A 27,094-nucleotide genomic window follows, 5' to 3' on the forward strand; every position below is an offset into this window, starting at 1 on the left:
TTCAATCCACCTCGTTGGTCACCACTCAAAACAGTCAAAGACAGAAGGGAGGAGACAAAATGGGAGGGTAGGTGGGAGAGAGCTACACTGTGCCTTGTTTCTAGCTCCATAGTAACTATTCCTATGGATTATTCTGGTGGCCCCCAGGGTACTGAGATCTTAAGTTCATTCCTAGCAGGACAAACAGCAAGTTACAGTGTCCCTTTGATCCCACTAGAAACAGTTCAGAGCATCTGACTGGATGGTGTGCCTCCTGGGACTCGCACCTGTCTTCCTCTTTGGTGTTCTTAATCGCTTGCCGGCAGCTCTTTTGGGATGAATAATGTTGCCTCATAATGTACACATAATTTGCCCCATTCTACACATATTAACTTTACCTAGACTTGAAAATAAAAATGATGATTTCAAATCTGTAGCTTTACTAGGACAAGATGTGTTCTTCCCCTGCAGGGACCTCTAATGGATATCCGTTAGAACCTTACATCCTCACGTTCTTCCCTGCTATTGACTCTCTTTACTGGATTCTAAATATTTCCTGTGGAGAATCAGAACCTCCTAGCTTTGAAAGAAAACAAACACTCGTGTCTCTGCTCTTTTCACCTAACGGAAAGCCAAATGAATGAGTTAGCTGAATCCACGCTGCTCAGCTGGTGGATCCGTGTGGACTTGCAGACCATGTTTGGATGTAGAGCTATTAAAGAAAGATTGGTCAGAGCCACAGACAAATGTACCTGATTCAATAGCATTGAAAACCCAACCTGTGCTGACTGAAGGATGTTTCTAAATAAACATAACTTGTATCTGCTGTCAAGTCAACTGGTACTGATTCCAAAACATAAAAACCTTGAAGACATGGGACTGTTTTGAGTAGTGGCTCATTTAGTTCTGTGTTTTTATTTTACTTCCGGTTTTTAGCATTTATGACACAGTGCACTTTTTCCTGTCTCTTCTCACTGCCTTTAGTTTTTGGTATGTCTCTTGTTTTATGTTTGTTTGTTTTTTTTTTCTTGTCAGTGTATATGTATGTATTTGATTATTTTAGATTTGTTCTTTTTAACTATTATTCTGTTGCTGGAACTTTTACTGTGTGTGTATCTGTATTCTTGAGTTTTCAATCCTCCCTACCATCAGCCATGGTAAATCAAAAGATGGTATTCAACCCTTCAAAGGCCCAAAGCCTGCGGCCCGCATAGCAAACAGCCTTGAGAACACGGAGTACTGAGAAGCCTACAGGGACTGGCATCCCTCTGCCCCTCCCGCCTGCCCTCCCACAGAACCCTCCCCTCCTCAACTGGACCCAACCTAGCATGTTACATTACCTAAAACCAACAACCAGTTATCCTAATTTACTTCGCTGGTAAAACAGCAGAGAGACCAATGGCCCACCCAAAAGCATGACATAAAGGACCAAACCAAATATGAGACCCTGTGTAGTTCAACCCCAGAAAAGGAAAAGACAATCTTTCCTTCTCGGCCAACTTTGAAGTAAGAGGAATATGTAAATATGGGCGAGAAGGAGCCTCACAGCATCCCAGAGAGTCCATGTCTTCTAGTAGACAATTTGTTTCCCTCATTAAATGCTGTTGTGTGAAGTTATGAAGGCAACCTTGACAGGCACCACCTTCTAAGGGAAAAGGGCTGAAAGATGGGCAATGAGGAAAAGAAATATAAGATTCTCTCTCTCTCTCTCTCTCTCTCTCTCTCTCTCTCTCTCTTTCTCTCTCTCTCTCTCTCACACACACACACACACACAATACACACACACACACACAATTCATAGATGCTAAATGTATTCTTAGAAACATACCATTCACAGCTTTTCCATTTTAAACTGTGGCCAAACCTGGGACCCAAGCCTTCTAAGAGAACAGCATTTGCCTTTGGACACTCGTCAGCTCAGCCTCCATCTGGCTCCTTCTGTGCTGACACAACCTGACTGAAAGAGTCCCGACATCATTAGAACACAGTGCTCTTCCTAAAGAAGAGAGTGGTTTGCTTCTGTCCCGGGGCTATGACACATCACAGCTATGACTTTGCATTATGTAATTTTCTTTCAAGCCTGACATAGGAAATAAAACATTAATCCTGGTGCTGTATACAGTCTCCGTATTCAGGATTTGTCTAAAGGTTTTAGCATTCCGTCTCCCAAACATTTTCTCCTTCATTTTTACAGTCATTTTTCCTTCTGTGAACTACAGAAGAAAATTATTGTCAAGCACAATTTGCATTCATACATAGCCTCTCCCAAACTAACTTTGTTTTCTTCCTCTATTTTCTTCCTTGGGCAAAGTCTCATTCTGTAGCCAAAGAGAGCCTGAAGTTCTCTAGCCTGAAGTAGCTCAGGCTAGCCACTGGGTGTTTGTATTTTAAGTTGTTCCCCTCCTACAGCACACATGAAACATATTCCAGATTCATTCAACTTGCTAACCTATGTGATCTCCTATGAGAAAAACCTAGTATATATTTCTCTGACATAACTTCTACATGCCAATTAGGCTAGAATTTTCCTAAGGTTTTCTTTGCTGAAGATAGGAATATGTAGACTTAAGCAAGTGCACAAGGTGCTGTACACCAGGTATCATGAGTTTAAAAGTTTTAAAGCCAGCTGTTGATCAACCAGCATTTGTCCCCTGTGGACTACAAAAGGAACTAACAGTATTTTGACATGGAAGTAAGTTTAAAGATCTCAAAGATTGTGCTTTATTTTAAATCAGCAAAGTGGGTTTTTTTTTAATGTTTGCTTTTATAAACATGAAGCTTCTGTAGGGAGTTAGTAGCAGAGCTGAGATTAGAACCCCTGTCTCTAAACTGCTAGATCCTTATGTGTTGATATTTTGCTCTACACATTATGGGTCAGTGACGGGATTGTCTGAATGGTAACATTCTTGACAGTCATCCTTGAAACATCCACACAAGGGATCCCTCTTTGCCTTAGTACTCAGTTTTAATTGAGCCACATTACAGAAAAGCCACTGATAAGGATACAGCCTTTGGCATCCTCAGCATAGTTCTGGGAGTCTTCCCCTCCCACTAGAGATTCTAAGAGCAGTGTTAGGCATTCAGCCAACCGCAATTGATTTCTCCAGATATTCTTTTTCTAGACATCCTGAACACGGCTTTAGCATAAATGAAAATCACACAGCTTACAGAAGCACTCATCGCTTCAGGTCTAGTGCAAAGTTCACCAGTATGGAAAGCCATTGTTCCTCCCAGTTCACTGAAGTAAACCAGAGGAACTAAACAAAACAAATAGTACACATACGCACACATACCCAAATGTACTTGGGCTAACTTTTTTTTGGTCAGAGAGAGAGCATTCTGGCTGCTACAGAAGATAGACATCAAGGGCATGGCTTTCCCCAAATCATTCTTCTGGCTCACTCATTTTTTCATATACATATACATGTACATAGGTCCACACACACCACACTCAGACACACACAGACACACACAGACACACACAGACACAAACATATATATATATATATATATATATATATATATATATATATGCCCTCACCAATAAGACTGTAGCCTCAGAATTTCTAGAAACGATACTGGGGATGTATTTTTCCCATCAAACACTTATTCTTTAGGTAAAATAATAGAATAATTAAATGTACTATGACTTAAACATATTGTCTTCCATTCCTGAAAACCCCAACTTTACCATGTTGATTTAAATGTACTATTTAAACTTCATGGATCTATGTGCATGCCCAGGAAGGTGAGCTAAACTGAAATGCCTCTCCTTATACCAGACTCCCATCTAAAGATGAAATACTCAGCCTCACACAAGCAGAGAGGAAAACTGTTTCTTGATGGCAGTCCTTGGGTTGGTGGCTTTAGGTCCACCCCTTTTTCCCTTTTTTCCTAAGCATGTCTACCCATATCCCATATTTCCTCCCCTTCTTCTTCAATAAGTCAGGAAGAGGTATTTCTCCAGCTTTGGGTGAGGTTAGCCTACGAATAGCACAAGTCCAACCCCTCCTCCCTGCCTGTTCACCTCCCCAGCCCTGCTAGGGGCATGGCCTCCTCTGTCTGGTGATCGTACCAATTGCTCCAGGGCTGTTTGCTCCCACTTTTCTGTTGCGGTTGACGACACATGACAAACCTAACCGCACGAAACCAAACCCAGATTTTTCTCAAGAGATGTTCTTCTGGGGAACAAAATGAATAAAAAATTAAAAGCAACCTGCCTGCTTCCTCCGTCTTCAGGGTGACTGGATGTTATAAATTTCTCTTAACTGGATTGAGCATAGTTCTATTCTGCTGGCCTGGTTGCCACTAATTCCTATCTCACATGTCCACTTAAAATAGCTCACTTTAGTGGAATACAAACAGTGGCATAATGTCACACTTGTCCTGTGAAAACTATTGGGTGAGCCTTAAGCAGAAAAAGAGTTTATTCACTGATATGTTTCCCTTATAGCTTTTTTTCTTCATCATTGGCTTTGTCCTTTTAAACTCTGAGGTGATATAAATCCTGAGTGGAGTTTCCCCCAACCCAAACCAACCCGAGGTCCATCTGAGCAGTTTGGTAACAGTTGCCAAGATATTTCTCTAGCCATTGCTGCCCAGTTCCCCACTGGCCTCTCATGGGTTCCACTCAGTAATTCCCATCATGTGTGTCTATGACTGCCAGACAGTAATTAATAAAGCAATAGCTACTCTGAGCTCTGGCACAGAATACCTAGTTGTGGTTGTCAGCAGGCAATTAGACAATTCTTTCCCATGTTTCCCATTTAAGAGATAAAACCCAAACCAAAGGATTTTTCTCTTGTTGTGATACAAACTTGCAGAGTAAAATAGGCAGGATGTCAAAGGAACCCATGACCTCCTCCACACGCACCTGCCCTGCCTTCTCCCTGAATGCTCTAGACACTTCATTTCGTCTGGGCATTTGGGTAGGAAGACAGAGATAGGCTTCGTGAGTGGGTTGGTCTGGGAGCCTTTGAACCAATGACAATCAGGAAAGCCAATCAATTGTTAACAACCTACTAGGGTTTTTTGTACCCTATACCTGATTGACCCCACCTCTCTAAAATCTGTGATGGGTGTTTGTGCGGTTAGCTGTTTGCAAGTGGCCATTTTATGAAAGAAAATGACCAGGTGGTGTTAACCCTTTCCTCGTGTCTAAGGGTGATGGCCAGTGTGCCTACACAAATTTCAACAGTCTTTGGGGCCCAACCTAAAATGAGGGTGGAGGGAGCTGGATTTTAGAAAAAGAGAAAGGGTTAAATACTACCCTGTGAAACTTCAAGGGTATATATTTTTAAAAAAAAAATGATACAATGTGCCAGACTGGTAATTACATTTGGAACACTAATTCAAAATTCTCGTTATTGCTTTCAAAGATCAGTTTAAGGGCATAAATTATAAGTTATAATAATCTGTATTTGGTGGAAGAATTTTTCTAATTTCTGAAATATGACAAAATTAACATTTCAAAACCCAATGCTGTAATATTTTATGCAAATGAATAGGGAATTTTTGAAAACCAAAAAAAAAAAAAAAAAAATAGAGAGAGAAAATTAGTCTTGATGTCTATTGTGGATATATATGTATACCAGTATATATCTCTATACATATGTGTATATATGTGTGTGTGTGTATATATATATATGTATCCAACTTTACTAAGTAATATACTGTACATATACACCCACCCTTAATCTTGTACATATTGTATATGTATATATATAAATATAAAATGGCCACATTTCTTGCGTGTGTCTGTCCCCGGAAGGGTGGACTGATTGTTTTTGGATGTCTGCAGCTGTTACCTTGAAGGATGCAATTTCATCTTTCATTTATTTTTCCCCATCTAGACTGTATCAGGATAAACTGTAACTCCAGTAAGTTTTTCCTCAAGTTTCATTTTGTTCTTTAAAAAGAAAAGAAAAACTGACTTTATTTTGTTTACTGTTTTATGAGCGCTGCTTTTATTTGGATTGTTTTATTTTTTGACAGGTTTTGGAGGGGAGTCAGAGATAACAATTTTGAGGGTTGGGGTGGTAGTGTTTATAAGTCTTTGTGTATGGTGTCTCTGATGGAGGCGGGTCCTCCCTTCTCCCCTTTTCTTGCATTTGTTCTATGTGCAGAAAAGGCGGAAAGGTCTGTGGATCCCGCAGTCATCTGAAAATTAATTACAATGGTAATGTGTTGTCTTTAGGAACTTACCCTTGGGGTGAACAAAAACCCTTAGTTGAGAGCAGCCAGTATGCACTTCTCCACTACCCCAAATTGTAGCCTACAGATGCAACAGATGCAAAGTTCATGACCCAGAGGTGGCTGCTGACTCTGACATTTCTTTCCTGGCATTTATCACTGTAGGGGATTTGAGAGGGGCAGGCAAAAGCCTGTTCTTGGAGATGATGCAACATTTTAACCAAAAAGACTCAACGATTTCCTCTGAAGGAGGATGACCATTCATCCTTTTCCCTATTTTCCACTCAAATGTCCCAGCTCTTGAAGAAAGATCCTAAGAATATATATGCTGAAAACATCCCATTCTCTTTCTCTGTCTTAAAAGTGAACATTAACTATAGGTGAGGAGGATGGGAAAGAGGAAGTCAAAGAAAAGATGGGACTGGAAAGAATAGGCCATAATGATTAAAAGGGAAAATATTCACTGAGTATTCTTGTGTCTTATGCCAGCTGGTCTAATTAATACTCCCTTGTATAACAAGGCATCCTAAAATTTCAGTGACTCAAAACAACAGAAGGATTTCTTTCTAATTCAGATGAAGTCTAGTGCCAGTTGAATGGCTCTCCCAGACCACTCTTTTCAAAGATATAATTCAAGTCAAGATTGTAGGATTCTTTCTTGAGGTAGGCCAACCCCTTGGAACACATCAGTTCTGCATCCACAGAGAGGAGAGATCTTGGGTAGTTAAACAGTATGCTTCACTGACTTGTCTGGAAGTAGCCTTCATCACTTCTGTATACTTCTCTTTACCAGATGTGACTCCATTCTGCATTTAGGGAATATAGTCTTTGGAGCATTTTGAAAGAGCAATTCAAGCATTTAAGCATCCTACACCATGGTGTTATCTGGGCTCTGGCCTTTTCTTTACTAGAGTCTTCCTAGAGGAATGAATGCAGAGAGGGAATAACAAACGAACATATCTTTCATTGACTTAAAAGATCTTACAAGAATTATATAGTAGCTGGATCAGCCTTCTTATCTTACATGTAGTATCAGTATGACAAATTAATAAGGCATAGTTCTTCACATTTTAGGAAAACATCAAGGAAATGTAAGAAAAGTTACACATATAAACAAACACTCCAGAGAAAGTTTTACACGTATCTTGGCATTACTTACAGTTATTTTAAGCAATGTCCTATTTTGCTGTGTTAAAATATTTCTAATTAGGCAGAAATTTCTCATGTTATTTAGATGGCTAAAAGCCTAATTAAAACACTCTTTCTTTCCAAAGCCTGAAGTTTAAGAGATTTTGTTGTTTTAAACAGCATTTAAGGATATAATTTTGATCCCCCGAAGTCACTGATCAAGAGCCTACAAATTAAGTCTATAAATTTGTGCAAGCCTCACCTCCATCACATTAAGGTCACTGCCATCACTCACCAGGTTCCTCACTTGTTCATTTGCATTTAAATCCTGCTTCTACCCTTAGCCCCAGGCAATTACTGATGTACACGTTTTTCTGCACATTTTTTTTTGGACATTTCATATGTGGAATCTTATATGTCAGACTTGAGTCTGACTTCTTTGGAAATTATAGCATTCCTATGAGAAGATTTTTCCTTCCCTTTTGAACTGACATATAGGGGCTAGATAGAAATTGAACATGAAGTAGAAAGTCTCATTCCCAGACTGCATTGACTTCTGAGAATTACTTCAAGAGAAGAAGTGAAGGTTATTTGATCAAGATATCAACAGGTGTTTCTCTGTTCCAACCCCACTTGCTCATGAAGCCAATTTCATATATCCTTTATGACTAATCCTGGATGGTTCCAGTGTTTTGTACCAGGATTATCATGGCTGGGAAAAGCTGATAGAGTGTTTTCTCCTTGGAACCATGGGCATCCTTGAGAGGAACATATTGCAGCAAGGGTATGTTCTCAAGCCACTTGATCACAGCATTGGGAGTACATAACTGGTCCTCATTTAAGGGCTGGATGGATTTTATTTGAAGTCTTACTTTTCAATTCTCATGATAATCACTTAAGATGCTGTCAATTAATCTTACAGAACCCATCGGTGTAGTAGTATACTGTCCAATGGCTGAACCATAATTGCCTCAAAGATAAAAGAGTTTCTTTTTTTTATATTTTTTATTATTATTAACTTGAGTATTTCTTATATACATTTCGAGTGTTATTCCCTTTCCAGGTTTCCGGGCAAACATCCCCCTCCCCCTCCCCTTCCTTATGGGTGTTCCCCTCCCAACCCTCCCCCCCTTGCTTCCCTCTCCCCAACAGTCTAGTTCACTGGGGGTTCAGTCTTAGCAGGACCCAGGGCTTCCCCTTCCACTGGTGCTCTTACTAGGATATTCATTGCTACCTATGAGGTCAGAGTCCAGGGTCAGTCTTTGGGTAGTGGCTTAGTCCCTGGAAGCTCTGTTTAGTTGGCATTGATAAAAGAGTTTCTTTAAGCAAATCTAGTATCGTTAGTACAGAAGCACGCAGACATAGATATAGAGTAATGTAGAATCATGAAGTAAATGTGACACTTTTTCCTGAGGTAGATTTTAGGGTTGAAACATTGTTATGGCTGAAATTGGAAACAAAATAACGAATTATGTAGAAGCCTGTAATATGTGTGGACATTTAAGAGATTAAAAAATAAACAAAGGCATTTTTTGTATAGCTTATATTCTCTAATCCATCTTTAACATTATTGCCACATGTATGAAAGAACTTGAGAACTATGCGACTAAATTTGGAGAGAGAACATGTACCAGTGATTGGATCATCTTCTTGCTGATTTCCCATCAGGATTCACAGCTTCATCTCATTTGACAGAGGAAGTTGTTTCTTTAATAAGAGTGCATGTTCTTGCTGCTTCTTACCCAATTGTCAACTAGAGTTCCACTTTATAGAAAATAACATCACCTTGTAGCCTGCAATGGGGAGGGAAGAAGGTTTCTTCCCAAGCCTCAGCTTTCTCTCCTTTCTCTGCCATCTCAGGGGAAGGCACAGAGCGTTATTGTTCAAGATTTGAACCAATCTTGGGTGATTATTCTCCTACAGGAGACACCAAATTGAATGAGTTAAGTCTAAGTACACGTTCAGAATTATTTCTAGTATCTCTTGTATAGACTGTTGGTTCTCAGAAAAGTTATTTAGGGAAAATAATGGATGCAGTGCATTTCCTACTTATCTGCTGCAAGGTATTCTGGGAAATGGCTATTGCTTAGGGATTCTGTGACATTTTTAATAGAAAGAAAACATGAAAACAGAAAAAGATGAGGGAAGTCTTGAGGCAGAGATGAAACTTTCATCTGGCCAGCTTCCTTTGACCATCCTGTCAGTAACCATAGCCTCCTTCATCTTGAGAGTTTCACCTCATACTCAGTTCGCACACTGTATATTTCTTGGTATCTCTGATATGCCTCTGGCTTCCAAATCCTTTTAGGGAAGCACACCATGAATTACATCATCAATACTCTCACCCAACATATCAGAGTGCACACAACAAGATCTTTGGTTAAATTGAGCTCATCTCTGTATTTGATTCATCCGGCAAGAGTGTGTTTGAAGATATTTGAGAAAGAAAATTACAGTTTAGAATCTATTTTTAAAAAAAAATCCAAAAGACTAATGGAGTCGGTAGCCATTGTGGGGGACTGAACTCCAGGTTGACCTGGAAGTTTGCTAGCAAAATCAGAGCTGCTATCTGGAGGATTCTGGAGGAAATTGCCTATTGCTATGGTTCTGGTTGCTTGAGGTGGTCCACAAACCCGGAGGCACCCCCTTCTGAAAACAGGTAAGATGTTCTCATTGATTGGAATGTTTGCTGTGATGAAAGTATGAGGCATGATCATGATTTGCTGACCTTTACTTTGATTATAGCTGTGCCATAAATCTGAAGATGTCAAACCAAGTGACATATGAATGAATGCTAGACCTTTGTGTTCACTAAAGAAAATGTAGTGAATGCATATTGACAGGTATCAATTTGGCCTTTGTTTTCCCAGCGTGAACCTCCTCTCACAGGTTCACAGCCCTGTGATGTGGCCTATAGGAACTTTGAACTTGTGTGTCACTACTTAGGCAGGTGTAGAAACCCCAGCCTCTCTCTAATTACTTTGGCTTTGAAGTCTTATTAATTTTTCTATAATAGGCTCATGTTTCTTAGACATACCTGGTGGGCCCTAAAAAATATGGATGCCACAGGGGAACTTTTCTGAGGTTGTCTGCTTTCCAGGTACATGACATTAGTCTTGCCATAAAGTTTCATTCTTTCACATCCTGGCTCTAAAAACTACTCAGGTTTGCTGGAGAGTTTCTTCCATTCGTATATCACCTTCTTTATTATGTACCTGTTGTTTTGACTTAACTCCCCGCTTTCATTTTCTCCACCTACTCCATATATAGTTTTGGCAAAGTCAACAGTGTGTGAGTAGTTCTTGCTTCATTTAAGCGTAGCTTAGCAAGGTACATTTTACTATACTAGATATTGGTCTTTTTCTCTCCTTCTGTTACTTCCTCCTTACCTCCTTTCCTCTTGCTTCCCATCCACCTCTCCAATTCTCTTTACTCCATAGAGATAATAATATCAGAATATGGGATTTTATCCTCTGGCCAGATCTATGTGAGACTCATAGAACTGTTTTATTTCACTCATCTGTTTAACTCATGCTTGTCACAGTCTCTCCTGGAGGCTAATTCTTTACCCTTAAGTTTTTCTGGAAGGAAATTCTGAAACTGTCTTTAGTCCATTCTCATCACAGACAGCCACTTATCTTAGAGGTTTAGTGGATTAGAAAATCACAAAGTAAGATCCCATGCATAATAATGCTTTATTGATCTGTCTGTGTGCATGGTGCTGGAAAGTTTCCATTTTTATAAGAAATGATAATAGCCAAACTTTAAAAAAAAATAAAAGTAAAATTGGTTTTACTTCTAAGTACTTTAAAGACATATATGGAATAAAAGACATTGGCAATAAAAATTCTCTTTTCTGACTTTGATCATAGCCACTCATTCCCTTCCTCAAAGACAGTGAGAAATACCAAATTTCATACATATTCCTTCATAGACTTGTAATTATATTTACTCTTGATATGTCTTGGACTCAAATAATAACAGTTTTCCACATATTATTTTCAAATATGATACATTTTCTAAGGGATTCTATGTGGTTAACACTTATCACGGTAATTTGACAAGATCTAGAATTACCCAGGGACCAAACTTCTGTACATGTCTATGAAAAAATTTTAAGCGTGAATTAACTGAGAAGAAAATGTTTATACTTAAGTTAGGCAGTGCCTCCTCAAAGATTGGATTAGCAGAAAAATCACAGGAGTGAGCTGAGCACCAGCATTTATCTCTTCTCTCCTGACTAAGAACACAATGCAGTCAGCTGCCTCACACCTCATGCCTTCCCTGCAGGAAGAAAATAGAGATCCTTCATTTTGTACATTGCTTTTTATCAGACATTTTGTTGTAACAATAAGAAAATAGCGAAGACAGAAAACAGTCCATGGAAGAATATTGAAATTTTATTTATTCTTTTCAATAATCATATAATACAACATTTGAGGAGATATAGAATTTTATAATGTTCTGTTTTTAATGGTCTAGACTACTAATATAAGTTGGTAATTTTTCACTCCTTTATTACTACAAAAAATAAAAAAAAATGTAGTCTTTCCTTACATCTACAATAACGTCTCTTGGGTAAATCTTTACAAGTTGAATTGCTAGGCCAGAACATCAGTAGATTGTACATGTTGAAAGGCACTCCAGTAGGGAGTAAACACACATGTAATTACTATGTGATTGCCTATTTTTCCTTATCTTTGCATACTGTTCCATAGTATAAAACTATTACTCATTAATTGCAAATAGCTTTTCAAAGGGTATAATATACAAAAATGACAGCTTACTGTTACCTATAGATTCTTCTCTTTAATTCTTCATGTCTTCAGTTACGCATAGAGACCATTGCCATTTAATGTTTTGATGACCACTGTTACCTGAAGTATTTTATTACCACTCTGCTATAGCTGTATATGTTAATGAAGGTATTACAGCATCAACTCATCAAAGTTTGTCTTTTTCTATATTAATGTTGACCTTTGTTAGAATGTCAACCAAGAGGGGCAATTTAATGTGAGGAGGGACCCGGATCCAAATAGCTGAAGTCAATACCTGCTTTTCTCATGAGTCATCCATCTATGAACCTTTGGAAGACTCTCTTCAAGTCCCAATTTTCTCTCTTATAAAATGGAAATGTTATAGTACCCTTCTGAGTAAAAACAGGTGACACATAGCTAACATGCACAAGAAATGGTGGTGGTAATGATGATAGAAGCTGTCATAGTGTCTCAAGTGGAAAGATGTTCTATTGGCAGTTTCGCGTGTTTGGAAATGGATAGCAATGGGTCCTTAAGTCGGATTTGTTAACTGCTTAGCAGATAGCTATACAAGAGTTATTCTTATTTTTTCCAGGCAATTACTTTTGCCAAACACTTCTAACACTTCTAGAACCACCATTGGACTTACCATCAATAAAGGAACTAAATAAAGTATTAAAGGAGGCTCTCTTTAAACTACATTGAGATTTCTTCTTCACTGCATATTATGTCAGACAGATACTTGCTGTTCAATCAGAGCTAATAAAAGCTAATAGAAATGCAAGTTCTTCTGCATTTGTTTGGGAGACTGTGGTATCATTTTAATAAAAGCTTAATAGTGTTTTAAACTAAGAATATTGTCTTTAAAATTCATTGATCGGACTAGAAAAGTTTTGCTTTAATTTCTACAAATCTAAATTTTATGTAATATAAACAAAGTTAAAACAAAATAAAGTTAGAGACATAAGAACTTTTTTTTTTTGAGACAAAAGTGTTGATTTCTGGATAAGAAAAAATATGCCTGCTTTGATCTCAGGATATACTCTTTGTTGTGGCTTTGAAAATCATCAAGTTTGTGTGGACAACAGTGAGAAAAAGGATTAGCTCTCTTTGAGAAGGGTATTTTTATAGTCTTATTTCAGAATCAATCAGCTTGTTGAAACATGGCATGATGAGTAAACATGTAAGATCATCATACCCAGCCTGCTGCATGATTAAAATTATATACATCAGCAGGACAGGTGGCTGTTTGTTATCAGATACTCACATGGTTCTCAGGAAAAGGAGAAAATGAATGTCAATTTAACAATGATAACTACAATACCATTTATTTCAACTCCTAGAGATATCCTTTGAGAACATGTCTAACCAGACATTAACAAAGGGACAAGAAAGTTTCACTGGTCACCTTTAATCAATGATGCTTTTGCTATGGTATTTAATTCTTCCCTGAGATCAAGGGTGTAGAGAATTATCTTTTGTGTACATTGAGCATTTAACACACAGCAGTATTCTTGGAAGGATATGTCAACACCCACAATTCATACGGAATTTAGAAAAATATAAGAATTAGGATTACATACCTAGTAAGAAAGTAGATGAAATGTGAGTTTACAGAGACACTGTGGGTGAGCGGCTTGCTAGAATTTTTTGTCTCATCTAAAGCCAAAGTAATGACAAAGGAGAAAAAGACACTAGACTTTGGTGAAATTACAAGCCATAAGAATAAACAAGATGAGAAGAGTTATTGAATAATAAGATGTAACCTAGTGGAACTCTCTTATCTGAATATCTTCAAAGAAGGCAAGCTATCTTTTTAAATTGAAGACTGTTCTACTGTGACCAATGAACCAAGCAGTTAGGATATAGTACTTGCCTGCTTTTTACATAAACTATCAATTTAATCAAACAAAGCATTAAAACTTTTATTCATGTTGATCTATTTCTATATGAATGCCAGATTTATACCTTTTAATTGTGGACTTTCCAGCAAAACACAGAAGAAATTCTTATAGACTGAGGATTGTCCTTGTCAATTTCCTTGCCCCACCCCTAGCATTCCTTGTTTCCCTTAGAGAAGGTGGAGATCAGATTCATCTATCTGCAGTCTCTCAGAGATCTTTTTCCACGGTGAAAATATGACATGCAGTTAAATAAAATAGGTTCTTCTTTCACATTGTAAGTGCACTGTCCATTTAGAGGCATGAAGCTCTTCACTGAGCTGTGTCTACCTCCCCTTGTTCTTGTTTCTTAGCTTTGACTTGAACATCATTCTATGAGCTCTTGCTTGAAGCTGTGCAAACAGTATGCCTACTCACCTTTCCAACACATGTAATTTAGAGCCAAAATGCTATTACTGCTTTTTCTACCTCTTGAGTGCTTATGTATTCTCATGCATTTTGTTTAACTATCACAGTTAGATTTGGGAGTGGTAAGTTCAGTAAGCACCAGTGTTGGGCACAAATTCTATTTTGAAGACTAGGGGACATTAAAGTAAACTTAGACTGAGATTAGGTTTGAGGAATTTGTGGTCAGACAAAGCAAGGTAGGCATTATAAATGAACGAGCAAATACTGAGTTGTTTCTTATATATTTTTACAAAAGCTATACTTTAATATGTCAAAATGTAAATCCAATGTATGAGAAGTATCCAGTAACCTATTTAACTGACTTTCCAATGCGATAGACCTAATAAAGCATATAATTAATCAATCACAGGGTCTCTCCCTGTTTTTTCTTTCTCTGTTCTATAAAATGAATCCCCTCTATTCCTTAAGCAGAGCTCCTTAGCCACTTCTGAGTTTGAATTCCTGATTCATGACTCACTAGTTCCTCAGGTGAACTTTAATGTCTTACTAAACCTCAGTTTACCTTTTGAATATAGTTTGGCTGCTTAATAATTAACGAGATATAAACTATACAATGACCATTCACGAGAGCTAATCTTATCAAACAAAACCCTTCATTTCCATTTGGTAGTGAGATAAATGTAGCCAAAGCTAGAATTTTGCTTTAATTAGATCATATGTGCATACATATGAAATATGTACATGTAAACTATATATATACATACATGTGTGTATGTATATAATCATGTTTTACTAAATCTCACTAAATAGAAGATTATAATTTGAAATCTAGGCTTCCTGGAGCCATTAGCCACAAACAGAAGTTTGCTTATTGACTCTGAAAAGCTTAATCAATTTAGTTTTCAGTTTCAGGATCAACCTGAGAAGGAAATTTACAGACTAAACAATGCTAGTTCTAAAAGAAATGGCATAATTTGACAGAACGATTGTTCATTAGTTCAAAGAGCTTGCTACACAATCATGAGGACCAGGGTTTGAAATCCACCAGCTGGCTTCTGAGTATGACAGGTGTGCATGTGCAAATGCATCTAACACACACACACACAGAGAGAGAGAGACTGTGAAATATTTACACTTACACATTTAATAAGTAGTGAAATACTCTTTTCTGGTTATTCTACTGTCTAAGTAACTGGAATCACATAGCGTTTAACAGAGTTTATTAAAAATTAGGAGTTGCTTAGTTTTTGTTGTAAATTACTGAAAAGAATCTTCCAAGCACACGTACACAATTTCTTCTGGAAATTGGGCTATTTCTGAGAACATTTGATTATGTGCTATCTGGAAACAAAATTACTATGCTTCCATTCACAATCCTTTTACTCTCTGTCTACCACAGAGCTGTAGTCTACTGAATGGCAGACCTCTAGAAAAGGAAAATCAAGAGCATGTATTTAAGCAAGAGGGGTGGTGCACAGTTACAATAATCCATGTTCATTAATCTGAATGGTCGAGGAACCATTGCATGTGCATCCAAAAGGGAAGAAATCTGTAAGAGAAACCATGTGCTCTAAGGCAAAACATTTCAAGCGACTGTGAGTTCAAGAGTCCCCTTAGCCTCTGGGGCGCATACTTAATATCAACATACGCAGATGAAGAATTGTGGGCCCATGGGAGCCAGGGTATCGCTGGAGGTCTCAGATGACAAATGGCAAGCATGAGTCTTTGTAATTTTTGTATTTATTTTAAATGAGTATCTGCTTGTCACTTAAAGTAAGCTTTTACAATGACACATTTCCCCCTCAGAATTAGAAGAAAAAAAAAACCCAAAACCAATACACACACCAACAAGCAAATACTTCAAAGATCCTACCAAACAAACATAAAACCCACAAGCAGACCAAATGCTGGAGGCGGCATGATTTTTACCAGGAGTGGAATGAAAGTGAGTTCTGAAATTTAGGCGATGACAGCAAAACAATTGGTGCAAAACAAGTGTGGGAAAGATAAAGTCTACAGCAGCAAACAGGGAGCAAGTCCTCTCCAGGTGTAATAAAAGCAAGCGGTTAGAAACTGAAAAGCCGGAGCGGTAAAGGCAATGCATGTTACCTGTATGTGGTTTTCTTGTCATAGAGAACGCTCACAGCTTTCCTTTCCTAAAGAGACAGAGAAAACACAGAGGAGGTTGGATAAAGGAAAACCTGATTGGTGTAGCAACTCCAGGTGAAAGAGTGGCCACCCCTCAGTGTGATGACCAAACTACAAGCAACCTCCCATTGTGTAGGTAGAGCTGCCAATAGTGAAATGCTTAGCTTCACTGGTCACTGCTGTGGACAAGCAAAGCCTTTGGATAAACCACCAGTTCAAAAGAGAAACTTAGAGATAGCCAGAAATTTTTTTTAAAGTTAGATAGTGAATCACCCAGCATATTAGTTATTATTAGCAGCAGAGTTAAAATGCTCACGTATTTCTTTATGGTTTGGTTATTCATATGCCTACATATTTTTTTAAACACACCTGTGCACATGCAGGAAAATTGTGATTAACATTTCAATGGAATGGAAATTGAACCTGAAGATATTACACCATTCTTTCTCCTTCACCAATATGTCCTGTGGGCTTTGACTTCTTTGCCACAGCATAATTGGATGCTAAGTCCACGTGAAGGGAACTTAAACTTTGATCACCTGTGTATCGTTTCTTAAATTACGTGGAACTCACAGATTTTACTGATTGTATAAAAAAACTAATAGCAGTCATTGTTTTGTGCATGTCAAAACCTGTAATAAGGGTTTGGCTTACATTCTCATGTTTAATTGTTTATCACAGTTTCATAGAGTAGCACATTATCTTCCTTTTAGAAACAGGACATATTCTTATCCTATCCTCTGACTGTGTTTGTTTGTTTCATAACCTTCCTTCCTTTCTACTATCTTGGCTATTAATATGGGAATGTAAAATTCAATGAATGACAGATAATTACCAATAATGAGTATTATAGAATAGGCATCCAATCATTCACTGTTAAATCCTGTTTCTTTCATTTGTCCTTCTGAAACCTTGACCCATCTAGACTCATTCTTAGCTGGCTGTAGCATTCTATATTTATATTAGTGTTCTATTGTAATTCATATCTCGCCTCTAAGTCAGTGTTTATTTCTATAAACTTGGGGTGTAGGAGGCTAGAGACTGAATTAGGAATTACCATGGAGGCTTATAGACTACATTAAGAGAGGTAGCCTAGAAAGCTGTTGAACCAGATGCTTTATTGAGCATCTTTTTTTTTTTATTAACTTGAATATTATATACATTTCGAGTGTTATTCCCTTTCCCGGTTTCCGGGCAAACATCCCCCTCCCTCCCCCCTTCCTTATGGGTGTTCCCCTCCCCACCCTCCCCCCATTGCCGCCCTCCCTCCGACAGTCTAGTTCACTGGGGGTTCAGTCTTAGCAGGACCCAGGGCTTCCCCTTCCACTGGTGCTCTTACTAGGATATTCATTGCTACCTATGAGGTCAGAGTCCAGGGTCAGTCCATGTATAGTCTTCAGGTAGTGGCTTAGTCCCTGGAAGCTCTGGTTGCTTGGCATTGTTGTACATATGGGGTCTCGAGCCCTTCAAGCTCTTCCAGTTCTTTCTCTGATTCCTTCAACGAGGGTCCTATTCTCAGTTCAGTGGTTTGCTGCTGGCATTTGCCTCTGTATTTGCTGTATTCTGGCTGTGTCTCTCAGGAGCGATCTACATCCGGCTTATTGAGCATCTTTTAATAACGTGGGTATTCTGGTCTCTTGTCTCTTTCCATCGTACCCTAGTGCTTTTGTCTTTGCCAGCAGGTTTTGGGTTTCCCCAGTTCCCTGAGCACTCTTATCTCCCTTTCTCATATCCATGCTCTACTTTATACACTGCATATACCAATCCCATACGTATCTGCCTAGAAACTATCTATTATCCTTCCATGGCAATCAAGCTGAGTGGAACCACCTGCAGAGGTCTTTTTACTGCCTTAACAAGTCAAGCATTTTCTATCTGTAAGGTCTCACAGTACTGGGCACATCTCAGAACTGTCACTGCATAGCCATTGCTTTATTTACTTCCCTGTGTATCTGAAACCATCTCTTGGTGCTTCCTGACCTGGGAAGATGGACTAATTATTTCATTTTCCCTGACCAGTGCTGGATCAGATATAGAGTAGGACATTAATGTACATTTATTTAATCAACAGCTAAGCATAAATTTAATGTCTTGAAACTGGACCACAGGATCAACCTATGAAGATTTCTTAGTATAAGGAGACTTATCCCAAATGCACTAAATATGAAACCACAGCAAAGCAGATGAAAACACCATAGATAACCATTTACAGATATTTGTCCAATCTCTGAAAAGAAATCTGTTTTCAGAATTTCTTCCTAAGCCCTCGTATGTTGCAAAGCTACCGTTATACACATATTAGGAAATATAATTTCAAAACCATCTGATTCATCTTTCTCTCAAAGACTGGGTATTTGTATAAATATTGAGGGTCAGATATAGAGTAGGACATTCATTTATATTTATATAATCAACTGTTAAGCATAACTCATTCTTAGTATTTTTCTGTACATGTTATATGTGTAAGTTTTGTGTCTTATCCATCTTAAATAGAAAACTATCTGTTCTTGTATCATTTTTATAGATGTTTACAAGATCCAAACTGATCCTTTAAAAATGCAGATGAGTCAGAAAAATAACAAAATGAAAACCAAACAGCGCTCGCAGCTTGGATGGCAGTATTGTACAGGGCAATGGCTGAGCCTCAGGGTCTGTTGAATTTGCTCTGCTAATAATTAGGTTGTGGTCCTGGGGTAGTTTCCCTGAGGCCCCATTATTAATGGTAAGAGCTGTAATGTCATTCAACGAAGAGGAAAATGAATAGCAGCCTAGCTCCCAACCATATACTTCCTATCCTAGTATTTAAAATAGGCACCCAAGCCCACTGGTGCTCTTAACAGCTCTCACCACTTAACCTGCTCATTGATCATTTGAACTCGTAACAATAGAAACATCAGTTTCTCAGGCCTCTTGGGTATTTCTCTGACCTTTCTGATTTGTCAAAGGGAATTGCTTCTTTTGTAAAATGCTTGAGGAGACAGGACAGGATTGGTGTTTGAAGAAGTTGAGCGAACCCAGGATAATTTCCAGGGTTTTAATTGAAGGGTTTTGTGGCAGCTGGTATAGAACCCTATGTGGAATAAGAGACACTTATTTCTTTCCAAGGAAGATCAGATTATTAAGGGTTGTAGATCCTTCTCTATTGATGTCATAGGGATCAATCCTTCAATTCAGTCTCACAGAAGTTAAATTGGCCCTGATGTAGTTAATTCAGATGTGTAACAGCCATGTATGTGTTTACCGATAATGAAATATTTACAGGAGGGAAAAAAAACAGAACAAATATTATAAAAAGATTGCCTAACATTTAATGAGAATGGACTCTGGTCATACTAGTTTTAGTTGTTACATACATTGTCTGGGTGTATGTGTGCTGCATGTAATTGCATGGTTTGTACACATGTTTATGCAGGTGTGTGTGTGTGTGTGTGTGTGTGTGCGTGCACGTGTGTGCGTATGTGTGTGCATGTGCCTGTGCCTGAGGTTGATGCTGGCTGCCTTCATCTATTGTTTTCCAGTGAGTTTACTGACACGCAGGGTCTCTCATTGAACCTGGAGCTCAGTGATTCAGCTAGGCTTGCTGTAGAGGGAGTTACTGGATCCACATTTTCCAACCTCTCGCCATGTGTGTATTACAGAAGTGTTTTTCCAAACAACTTTTTGTGTTCCTGTTTTTTTCTTTTGTTTTTTCATTTTTGGTTATTTGAGACAAGGTCTCACTTTGTAGCTCTGGGTGTTCTCACAATATACTCACTATGTAGAACAAGCTGGCCCTGAACTCATAGAGATCTATTTGCCTCTCTCACCAGAGTGTTGGGATTGAAGGCATAAGCCACTTTGGGACCAAAAATAACTTTTATCTGGGCCTTGGGGTTCCAACTTAGGTCCTCATGCTTTTATAGACAGCAGTTTATTATCTGAGCTATTGTTTTCTCTCCCATATGTATCTTTTAATCCCTAAAAAATTATATGCGGAAGATAAGACTATCTGCATGACACATGGTGAAGAACACAATTGCAAGTGCTAGCCCCTTGTTCAAAGAACAGGATAGAGGATTTGTCATTCTTCTGTAATTGTCATTCTTCCCTAATATGTCAAGTAAGAGGCAAGTGCATATATTCAGTCACTGAAGCTACAACTCTACGCACAGGGATGACAAAAGCAAGTGGCCAGGACACCTTGTGAGTAATGACATCTAATTCCTGTCTCATATCCATTGTAAAGCATGAGCTTCACTTATGAGGCATACAGTTAATCATAAAATTCTTAGGAATTTCAAGGCAGAACTATAAAATGCTAATGTTCAAAATGCTAAGGATCATGTAAACAAGTTCCATGCTTTGGAAACCCACACTGGAAAAATGTACCATTGCTCTCTGAACCTTACAAGTGGAGAAGTGAAATCTTCCAAAAACTATGATGGGTTATGTGATATATTTCTTTATTAGGTAATCACTGAAGCATAATATACCTATTTTATAAAATTGGATTATTATACATTCTTTGTCCTTTCAATACTGCATTTCATAAATTCCTAATTACTTTTGCATGGCTTCTGATACGGCCAAAAATAGATGTTGGATCTTATAAGCTGTGTTTTCTCCACTAAATTTCACACGACAGCATAGAGCAGCCAATCACATTTTCCTGTTGAGTGAAAGCATGGTTTATTTATGAATACCATTTTTTAAAGTTTTGGTTTTTTCTTCCATTTTTATTAAATTGGGTATTTCTTACTTACATTTCAATTGTTATTCCCTTTCCTGGTTTCAAGGCCAACATCCCCCTAACCCCTCCCCCTCCCCTTTTTCATAGGTGTTCCCCTCCCCATCCTCCCCCCATTACCGCCCTCCCCCCAACAATCATGTTCACTGGCAAGACCAAGGGCTTCCCCTTCCACTGGTGCCCTTACTAGGCTATTCTTTGCTACCTATGAGGTTGAAGCCCAGTGTCAATCCATGTATGGTCTTTGGGTAGTGGCTTAGTCCCTGGAAGCTCTCGTTGGTTGGCATTTTTGTTCATATGGGGTCTCAAGCCCCTTCAAGCTCTTTTAGTCCTTTCTCTAAATCCTTCAACAGGGGTCCCATTCTCACTTCAGTGGTTTGCTGCTGGTATTCGCCTATGTATTTGCTGTATTCTGGCTGTGTCTCTCAGGAGGGATCTACATCCAGTTCCTGTCAGCCTGCACTTCTTTGCTTCATCCATCTTATCTAGTTTGGTGGCTGTATATGTATGGGCCACATGTGGGGCAGGCTCTGAATGGGAGTTCCTTCAGCCTCTGTTCTAAACTTTGCCTCCCTATTCCCTCCCAAGGGTATTCTTGTCCACCTTTTAAAGAAGGAGTGAAGCATTTACATTTTGGTCATCCTTCTTGAGTTTCACGTGTTCTGTGCATCAAGGGTAATTCGAGCATTTGTGCTAATATCCACTTATCAATGAGTGCATACCATGTGTGTTTTTCTGTGATTGGGTTACCTCACTCAGGATGATATTTTCCAGTTCCATCCATTTGCCTATGAATTTCATAAAGTCATTGTTTTTGATAGCTGAGTAGTATTCCATTATGTAGATGTACCACATTTTCTGTATCCATTCCTTTGTTGAAGGGCATCTGGGTTCTTTCCAGCTTCTGGCTATTATAAATAAGGCTGCTATGAACATAGTGGGGCACATGTCTTTGGTATATCTTGGGCCATCTTTTGGGTATATGCCCAAGAGAGGTATAGCTCGGTCCTCAGAAAATTGGACATTGAACTGATTTCCAGAATGGTTGTACCAGTCTGCAATCCCACCAAAAATGGAGGAGTGTTCCTCTTTCTCTACATCCTTGCCAGCATTTGCTGTCACCTGAGTTTTTGATCTTAGCCATTCTGGCTGGTGTGAGTTGGAATCTCAGGGTTGTTTTGATTTGCATTTCCCTTATGACTAAAGATGTTGAACATTTCTTTAGGTGTTTCTCAGCCATTTGGCATTCCTCAGCTGTGAATTCTTTGTTTAGCTCTGAACCCCATTTTTAATAGGGTTATTTGTCTCCCTGCAGTCTAAGTTTGTAAGTTCTTTGTATATTTTGGATATAAGCCCTCTATCTGCTGTAGGATTGGTAAAGATCTTTTCCCAATCTGTTGGTTGTTGTTTTGTCCTAACAACAGTGTCCTTTGCCTTATAGAAGCTTTGCAGTTTTATGAAATCCCATTTGTCGATTCTTGATCTTAGAGCATAAGCCATTAATGTTTTGTTCAGGAAATTTTCTCCAGTGCATATGTGTTTGAGATTATTCCCCATTTTTTTCTTCTATTAGTTAGAGTGTATCTGGTTCGATGTGGTGGTCCTTGATCCACTTGGACTTAAGCTTTGTACAGGGTGATAAGCATGGATCGATATGCATTCTTCTACATGCTGACCTCCAGTTGAACCAGCACCATTTGCTGACAATGCTATCTTTTTTCCATTAGATGGTTTTAGCTCCTTTGTCAAAAATCAAGTGACCAAAGGTGTCATAGGTGGGTTCATTTCTGGATCTTCAATTCTATTCCACTGGTCTATCTGTCTGTCTCTGTACCAATACCATACAGTTTTTATCACTATTGTTCTGTTGAGTTTATCACTATTGAGTTCAGGGACAGTGATTCCCCCAGAAGTCCTTTTATTGTTGAGGACAGTTTTAGCTATCCTGGGTTTTTTTTTTTTTATTCCAGATGAATTTGCAAATTGTTCTGTCTAACTCTATGAAGAATTGGGTTGAATTTTGATGGAGATTGCATTGAATTTGTAGATCGCTTTTGGTACAATGGCCGTTTTTACTATATTAATCCTGCCAATCCATGAGCATGGGAGATCTTTCCATCTTCTGAGATCTTTTTCAATTTTTTTCTTCAGAGGCTTGAAGTTCTTATCATACAGATCTTTCACTTGCTTGGTTAAAGTCACACTGAGGTATTTTATATTATTTGGGACTATTATGAAGGGTGTCGTTTCCCTAATTTCTTTCTCGGCTTGTATCTCTTTTGTGTAGAGGAAGGCTACTGATTTATTTGAGTTAATTTTATACCCAGCCACTTTGCTGAAGTTGTTTATCAGCTTTAGTAGTTTTCTGGTGGAACTTTTGGGATCACTTTAATATACAATCATATCGTCTGCAAATAGTGATACTTTGACTTCTTTCTTTCCAATCTGTATCCCTTTGATCTCCTTTTGTTGTCTGATTCCCCTGGCTAGGACTTTGAGAACTATATTGAATAAATAGGGAGAGGGTGGGTAGCCTTGTCTAGTCCCTGATTTTAGTGGGATTGCTTCAAGTTTCTCTCCATTTAGTTTAATGTTAGCTACTGGTTTGCTGTATATGGCTTTTACTATGTTTATGTATGGGCCTTGAATTCCTGTTTTTTTCCGGACTTTGATCATGAAGGGGTGTTGAATTTTGTCAAATGAATACCATTTTTAATGGTCTGAACTCTATGATCTTTGGCTAATTTCATCAGCAAAGATCAGTTCTCCCTTTATGATCTTCATACATACCAGTGCTCATGTCATGATGCCCTCACTTCTCCTTCTGAAGGACCAGTTTTCCCTGATGTCTAGCAGGAACGGAAAGCCAAGCTCCTCACCCCTTTTCACTGAACCTCAACATCCATGGGTTTAATTACCATTCGCTTCTCTAGTGGGTCAACAGCAACTGGAAGGCTGAATTTGGATGTTATCACACTAATGTCCCATTGCCTCAGACATCCTGTGGGATTAGGGGTGGGGCTATAATAGGAACATTTAAGGAATAATTATCCATTTGTCATCTCACCATTTTTAGCAGAGTGCTCTAAAAATCTTATCATTTCTGATTTACTTTCCTGTAGCACCTTCACCAAATCTAAAGATAAGGCCAATGACTTACCTTCAGAGGGAACGGAAGATGGAAAAACCATATAATACTACGTAGATACTTTAGACAAAAGCTCTATCCTCTTGAAAAGTGTTTTGTAACAGAATGAGACCAAAATAATTTCCTGTTCGTCAGTGAAAGAGAAACAGGGGCAGTAAGCACAATGACTGCCATCCCTATGGGTAAGCAGGCTGTGCCAATTTTCAATGTCTTGCTGGAAGAAATAATTTATGCAGGCCTCCACTGAGCAGCTGTACTACTTTGCCATGGCCTTAACTTTGTTCTGATTCGGGGCTCTGCAGTAGGAGCCGGCATGCTGAGCTATTTGACTATCTTAGCCTCATGGCCAGTTCTTACTCAAAACAATGTCAGAAGAAAATGACAACATCCCTTCAGGGAGCTAGACCTCATCTAACACTGGTAATTCCAGGAAGAGTTTTTCCTCGTACTTACAAGTATCCTTTGCTCGGTGTAACAGCACACTTGGTTGTGCTTGATTTTATTGCTACTACCGTTGAAGGCAAGCATTTACTCTCCTACAGTGTGGTAATGTTCTTCAGTTCAAATTGATTTGTGTCAAAGAACTGGTTCACTTGGACCCTGTGCATCCTGAGTCAGTTCGTGTCACACTTACCTGCAGGTAGCAAGTGGTTATTGATGAGGACTTTACCACATGCTTACGTGATTACATATTGGTTTAGCTTTCCTTTTCTAAATCACCACTTAGTTTATAGTTCAATTATTATTGATCCAAGTGCCACCAGTGAGTAATTCAATTGATGCTAAAATACATGTAGGGAAGGCAGATTGGCTTTCGGGTTTACACGCTCTCTTATAAAGAATGTCGCTTTAGCTGGAAATAATGGCAGCCTTCAATGTTCATCTCACGCTATGAGCCACTGGCCATGAATACATTTTATCTCTGAATGTTTTCCAGTAAGACTGGAAACTCAAGGAGTCTACTTAGAGTTGGTTAACGTTTTCTACAAAAGGTCAGAGAGTAAGTACTGTAGTTATCTCTGTCACTACTACACTGTACAAACTGTATTTGGATACAGTTCTGCCACTGGATCCAAAAATCAACTGTAGTCAACACATACACTCATGAAGAAGGCTAACTTCCAAAAATCTTGAATTACTAATGTAGGTGGTCAGTTTGTTGCCAGGAACATTTGTTTTCAGATCCCTCTACTGGGATCATAGAAGATGGACAGTTGTAGACATAATGTTTGGGAAGTAGATTACCCAGAGTCCAAACTCTGTTGAGGTTCAGTGAATACAAGTCAATATGATGAATTGTTGACTGAAAGTGATTTTTATTCTCTGTCCTAGGAATACAGCCCTGAAAGTGAGCAATATATATATATATATATATATATATATATATATATATATATATATCCCCATTCACAAACACATAAAATGAGTTCAGATAATGGCAAATATAAAAGATAAATGGGTTAAAAAGTAAATACCTGGTGAAGGGAGGAAGTAAATATTTATGTAAGACCAAAGCCTTTCTGAGAAAGGACATTTGAGTTTAGACATTGGAGGCATGCACAGTGGGTAGGATTGTGCCTTGAGAAACAACAGTAAGAGAATTCTGCTCAGAGCTACTCAAAAAGGTTAACAGCTGTGGAAAAATATATTTGGTGTCTTTGGGGGAACAGGAGCACTAGATTGGTAGGAAAAGAAAAAATAAACAGAGCATGTGTGTTCTTAAACTGTCTCTAGGATAAGGGGTCTGTATTCAACTTTTAAGTGCAGTAAGGAGATCTTTGAGATTTATAAATCCATTGTTTTGTTCTTGGTTCTCCACTTAAGGAGGAAAATTCACAATTATGCATAGTTGCTGTAAAGTAAAATTTTCATAAATTCTGACCTACTACTATTATACTGGAAGCAAGCCAATGCTTTTGGTGAAGGCCGATTAAAATGTCGCTTAAATCATATTTAAAAAAAAATGATGAGGTCAGGATGTCAGAGATTATACTAGTAGGGCTAAGACATTCGGGCGTCAGATCCACAGGACTAATCGGCCAGACAGTAGAGCGGATTTCACAGCAGTTAGGGACCTTTCATTCCTGTTGGGCCACTGGATGCTTTTACTGTGGGTTCATAGAAGTCCTGAGTTATTAACAATTACAGATTGTGAAAAAAATACCTTGTCCTTAAAAGAATCACCTTGGATTATTTTACAGAGCATATCATAGCAAGTCTGGTCTTATATCAGAATTTTCTAAAGTTTTGGGAAGAAAATTAGTTAAAATACTTTTTTTTTTTTTAAAAAAATTGAGGTTTTAAACCCAAATTCAAAGAAAATTGCCTATATGCATATGCTTTGTGTTGATTTGGCTAAAAAAATTCAGGTCCTTTTCCTCAATTAAGTAGAATATGAAGAAATGGCTGTAAGAGAATTAAGACCAGCTCAAGGAAGTTAATTGGAGAGGCTCCCCTGGAAAGAAGTTGCCTTACTAGGCAATGGTATTTGATACCAGTGTTGGAGATGAATACTAATGAATTCTGTGATCTGTTAAGAGTTAGAGAAGAATCTAAAACACCACAAGCAAGTGAACTGTTAAAACTTCACGTAGCAAGAGCAGTGAAGTAAAGCTGAATTAATGAAATAACCATGAAGTTTTAAAAATGTTCTTTCAAACACATATACTATGCCAACATGTGTGTGTGTGTGTGTGTGTGTGTGTGT

The 27,094-nt window shown here is 38.4% G+C and overlaps 1 protein-coding gene across 7 annotated transcripts in view; it reads left to right on the forward strand.

The window, feature by feature from the left end:
* The window catches only part of LOC116905663 (neurexin-3), a 793,437-nt gene that overhangs the window by 609,327 nt on the left and 157,016 nt on the right, over positions 1–27,094 (forward strand). For 6 of the 7 annotated variants that reach the window (XM_032908632.1, XM_032908638.1, XM_032908637.1 and 3 more), the window contains one exon: positions 5,832–5,858. The exons of the other annotated variant lie outside the window; for it this stretch is intronic. In XM_032908632.1, coding sequence (XP_032764523.1) covers positions 5,832–5,858 — 27 coding nt within the window. The remainder of the gene's footprint in view (positions 1–5,831; positions 5,859–27,094) is intronic. 7 annotated transcript variants of the gene reach the window in all.

Source organism: Rattus rattus, chromosome 7 (genome assembly GCF_011064425.1).
Source record: "Rattus rattus isolate New Zealand chromosome 7, Rrattus_CSIRO_v1, whole genome shotgun sequence".
In the NCBI taxonomy this organism is placed as follows: Eukaryota; Metazoa; Chordata; class Mammalia; order Rodentia; family Muridae; genus Rattus; species Rattus rattus.